General features: G+C 32.1%; 1 protein-coding gene across 1 annotated transcript; it reads left to right on the top strand.

The window, feature by feature from the left end:
- Positions 1-982: 982 nt before the first annotated feature.
- LOC139888820 (uncharacterized) lies at positions 983-5,007 on the top strand. The gene is made up of 2 exons (XM_071871807.1): positions 983-1,979; positions 4,913-5,007. The coding sequence occupies exons 1-2, from the start codon at positions 983-985 to the stop codon at positions 5,005-5,007; spliced, it is 1,092 nt and encodes a 363-aa protein (XP_071727908.1).
- Positions 5,008-5,299: the final 292 nt, after the last annotated feature.

Genomic DNA, 5,299 nt, shown 5'->3' on the forward strand with positions numbered 1-5,299 from the left:
CTCACACACTATTTTTTGATCCTCACACACCCTTTTACCATATTATTAGGGAGAAGTTCAAGTAAATTGGTGTGTGAAGATCAAAAAACAGTGTGTGAGAATCATCCCCCTTTCAAAATTAGTTCACAATAAGTATGTAATAAGGGTGTGTGCCACACAAGCTTCTTGAAGATTATGGAAGCTTATTGAAGTTTGAGTTTATGATTTTAATAAGTTTTAAGTTATAAGTTTTGTTTGTAGACATAAAAGTGTATTTGGCGCAAAAGCTTATGGGAGCTTATGATAGCTTATAGGAGATTGAACTTATGATTTTAATAATCTTCAAGTAATAAGCTTTATTTGGTAGACATAAAAAGTAGAGATTATGAAAATCATAAACTCTAGAAAAAATATGCTATTTCTAGTAGCTTATGAAAAAAGTAGAGCTTATGAACTGAAAAATAAGTTTCAACTACTTTACCAAACACTTATAAAAAAAATAAGTTCTAGCTACCAGCTTTAAAAATAAACTCTAGCTTCAGCTCTAGCTCATAAGCTCCAGCTTCAGCTCTAGCTCATAAGCTTCAGCTTCAGTTATAAGTTCCAGCTCCAGTTATAAGTTCCAGCTCTCCAGCTAGTTTCATTCATAACACACCCCTTATTTTTAGAGCAGTGGGAGTGGAGCCCCGTTTTCCCTCCGTCCCCAAGCCCGTCGCACGTCGCCCCACTCCCCAACCAATATTCGAGGTCGCGTCCCGGCTTGGTCAGTCGCATAGGCGAACGTGGTTCGGTGTAATAAAAAAAAATTTAATTCGGGGGCCAACGGCTTTTTTTCCTACCGTTGGGATTTTGTTTTTTCTTTTCTTTTTCAATTCTATATATACACAACACATATACAAACTCAAACACAAACACATATCATTTTACATCCATTTTACTCAACATATACTCACACAATCAAATTCAAATTCCATCATCAAAATAAAATAGAAATTCTTTAAAAATGAGTAGTTCCGACGAAGAAAGTTTGGTTAACACAATGAAAAGTATATTTGCTTATCGAAATAACGTGTTAATACGTAGAGAGGCCGAGGAACAAAATGGGGCTCAAAGCTCAAGACGAAAACGTCGCTACATTCGTCGTAATCGTGTAGAAGCTCACAACCGTTTGATGAAAGATTATTTTGTTCAAGATCCGAAGTATCTCCCTGAATATTTCAAACGGCGTTATCGAATGTCACAAAGCCTTCTTGAAAAAATAATTGAAGGTATACTTTCTTACTCTACTCGTCCCGATGAACCAAAGTGGTTTACTTATTTTCAACAACGTCCCAATGCACTTGGTGTTCTCGGAGTATCTATTATTTTAAAAGTCGCTTCTGCCATTCGTCAACTAGCATACGGTGATTCACCGGATCTATTTGACGAATATTTACAAATTTCAGAGAGAACATCACGTGAGTCTTTGCAAAATTTTACAAGATGTATTATAGACTTGTATGGTAATGTATACATGACAGAACCGACCGAAGACGATATATGTCGGTTGTATCATAAATATGAAGAACTACACGGCTTTCATGGAATGCTTGGAAGCATTGATTGTATGCATTGGGCTTGGGAAAAATGTCCAAATGCATGGAAAGGGCATTTCACCCGAGGCGATCACGGTTACCCGACAATCATGTTGGAAGCCGTTGCATCGTATGACAATTGGATTTGGCATGCATATTTTGGAATGGCCGGTTCGAACAATGACTTGAATGTCCTTAATGCATCTCCATTGTTTGATAGTTTACTAACTGACACGGCTCCTCAAATTCCATACGAAATTGGGGACGTTGATTTTGATCGAGGCTACTATCTTGCCGATGGGATTTACCCTTCGTGGGCTTCTTTCGTTAAGGGATTCTCAAGTGTTGTTGACGCAAAAAGGAAGAAACAATCTGCAGCTCGTAAAGACGTTGAGAGGACATTTGAAAATTTGCAAGGTCGTTGGGGTATTTTAAGACAACCTGCTAGGGCATATAGCGTAAACAAAATCAAAAGAATTGTAGTGACCCGAACTTTTCTATGTTTATATATATATTAAATGAAATTGATATTTACATGATTAAGTGTTTCCAACATGTTAAGCAATCAAACTTGTTAAGACATGATTAATTGAAATAGGTTTCATGTAGACAATTGACCACCCAAGTTGACCGGTGATTCACGAACGTTAACACTTGTAAAAACTATATGATGACATATATATGGATATATATAGTTAACATGATATTATGATAAGTATGTATCTCATTAGGTATTTTAACAATGAGTTATATACATAAAAATGAGCCTATTGAATTAAGAAACTCGAAAACGATATATATAACGATTATCGTTATATCAACGTCTTACTAATTACATATGAATCATATTAAGATATTGATACACTATGTTTAACATGATAAAATTATAATTAAGTATATCATTAAGTATGTTAACAATGAACTACATATGTAAAACAAGACTACTAACTTAATGATTTCGAAACGAGGCATATATGTAACAATTATCGTTGTAACAACATTTAACTGTATATATATCATACTAAGATATATTAATATATCATAATATCATGATAATTTAATAATTTAACATCTCATTAGATATAATAAACATTGGGTTAACAACATTTAACATGATCGTTAACTTAAAGGTCTCAAATCAACATTTACATGTAACGACTAACGATGACTTAACGACTCAGTTAAAATGTATATACATGTAGTGTTTTAATATGTATTTATAAACTTTTGAAAGACTTCAAGACACTTATCAAAATACTTCTACTTAACAAAAATGCGTACAATTACATCCCCGTTCAGTTTCATCAACAATTCTACTCGTATGCACCCGTATTCGTACTCGTACAATACACAGGTTTTAGATGTATGTACTATTGGTATATGTAGTTACCCGGAAAATTTTGACTAATTTTAATCCAACTCTCAATACGATATTATATTTTTGACACGATGAGTAAAGTCTGTAATGTTGAAATATCAAAAACTTCGAACAATATTCATGTAATCAATTACCCTTTAACTGTTTTCGACGATTCACGAATCTATAAACGCAAATAGAAATATACATGTAAGTGACTATACATATACATAATTAGATATTGTAAAATTAATATAATAGAGAACTAATATGTGATTTAGTTATTAAGAAGGTTAAATAACTAAAACTTGTTATTTATTTGATTTCGAACATAATTTGTCAAACGATTAACAAAGTATAAATTGTATAAAGTCATACTTTGAATTTAAAATTGTTTTGATATATATAATTGATACATCTATCTAAGTAATGAATCTGGATATATAAAACATAATTATAGTAGTTTGAATATACATATTATATATAAACATAATTATTACTATATGTATATTGATAAAATATATAGATGATATATATATTCAAATATGTGATTATATAAGATAAGTATTACATAATTAATAAATTGTAATATTACTACATTAAAAGTAATTACAAGTTAAAATATAGTTACTATATTATTATTACTCTCATTGAAATAAATATTAGTATTAATATCAATATGAGAAGTATGAATGTTATTATTATTTATTATAGATATAAAATATAATACTTGTAATTTGTGATATTAATGTTATTATTATTTAAAATCCTTATTATTATTATAGTTAGAAAATAATACAATCTATTATTATTATCATTAATAAATGTAACAATTATCATATCTTTAACATTATACAATATTGTTATTATTAATATAATAATTATTATTATTATTTATATAATTATTGATATTAATTAAATAAAGCATATAGGTGAGGAATCGTACGAATTTGGTTATCAACAGCTATCCTAATGTGTTAAATTTAGTACTTCTATCTCTAATCTTGATTACATATGGAATTATATAATAGTTACAAAACAAAATTGGTTAGATGTATGAATCAGATGCAATCAATTTCAATTAGGCATCACTTTCATTTTTTTTCTTTGTATATTATTTCTGTCTAGTTCAAACGACCCACCTCACTTCTCCATATACACGATCGATTACCCACAATTGATTAACAAAGTTCATTCAATCACTTACCTTCAAACTTTCACCCATTTCGTGAACCACCACTCACTGCTATCTATTTCTATTTTTCTCTTGTTTCTATCCGAAAGCCACAATACCACCACAACCCTTCGAAGTCTTCTATTACGCATTGCAGCTTATTTCGTCATCCAAACAGTCACCTTATTGCTACTATTTACAGCTACTTTGTTGTTGAATTGCTGCACTTGCTTGCTTCGGTTTTAACCACCACGAGAGCCAAAATCACAGCCCATGATCACCATGAATCACTCGAAACCAACACGAACCCTCACCATCAATTATCATGATGTGTGACTACTATAAACTGTTTTCTGTTCGGTTTATTATCGCCAGAACCCACACACCATTGTTGCGTATTAACTGTTTTACTGCTGCATACTTATTGTTTATGTTTTATACCGACACCATCAACACCTTCACCCAATACCACAAACCCATTTCCAATTCTATATTTCTTTTGCTGTTTAATTCGAACAACACATAACCACAAGCCACCCTCTTCAACCATTACCACCACCATCGTTTTCTCTCTCATCCTCTTTTCTCTCTCTCTCTTGAAAACCACTACACCCTTTCATTTAAACTGCACCGTTGCAGTTTACCTTCGTGAACCAACATGAATTGCTGCTCGTTTACTAACTGCTGTTGCGAACAAGGTAGCTGCTAACCTGCTGCAATACGTTCCTTTCTGTTTATTATTAACGAGAAAAATGATGATCCATTGAAGTATTTGATTGATGATATTATAATAATTAAAGATGATGATGTGTGTTGTTTTGTTACCAGACGAGCCCCACCCATTATCTCCTGTCGGCATTACTCATTTGCAAAACCTGGATATAAATTCGATTGGGGCCGAGTATTTGGATGGGCTGTTATAGTCCCTTAAACCTTATGAATGGACTTTGGTAATGGATTTGATTAAACCACTATTGGGCCTTAGCAACTTTGTTATTTTCTGTTTCAGTGTGAAACTCAAACCAAACCCTTTGTTGTTGTTATTAGATGATCGACACCTTTCAAGAACCACCAACGGAACTTATTGTTCCTGTTACAACGAAAGGTGTTGATAATAGTGATGTTACAGTGAGTTAATGGTGATGAACGAATGATGATAATACGCCGTGTTAATGATAGATGATGATGTGATTTTATGTGAAGATGATATTAGAT

This window comes from Rutidosis leptorrhynchoides, chromosome 2 (genome assembly GCF_046630445.1).
Source record: "Rutidosis leptorrhynchoides isolate AG116_Rl617_1_P2 chromosome 2, CSIRO_AGI_Rlap_v1, whole genome shotgun sequence".
Classification (NCBI taxonomy): Eukaryota; Viridiplantae; Streptophyta; class Magnoliopsida; order Asterales; family Asteraceae; genus Rutidosis; species Rutidosis leptorrhynchoides.

Coding starts and splice junctions, on each gene's coding strand:
- LOC139888820 (XM_071871807.1), top strand. CDS start 983: ATGAGTAGTTCCGACGAAGAAAGTTTGGTTAACACAATGAAAAGTATA. Junction 1,980..4,912: donor AAATTTGCAAGGTCGTTGGG/GTATTTTAAGAC, acceptor TTTTGTTACCAG/ACGAGCCCCACCCATTATCT.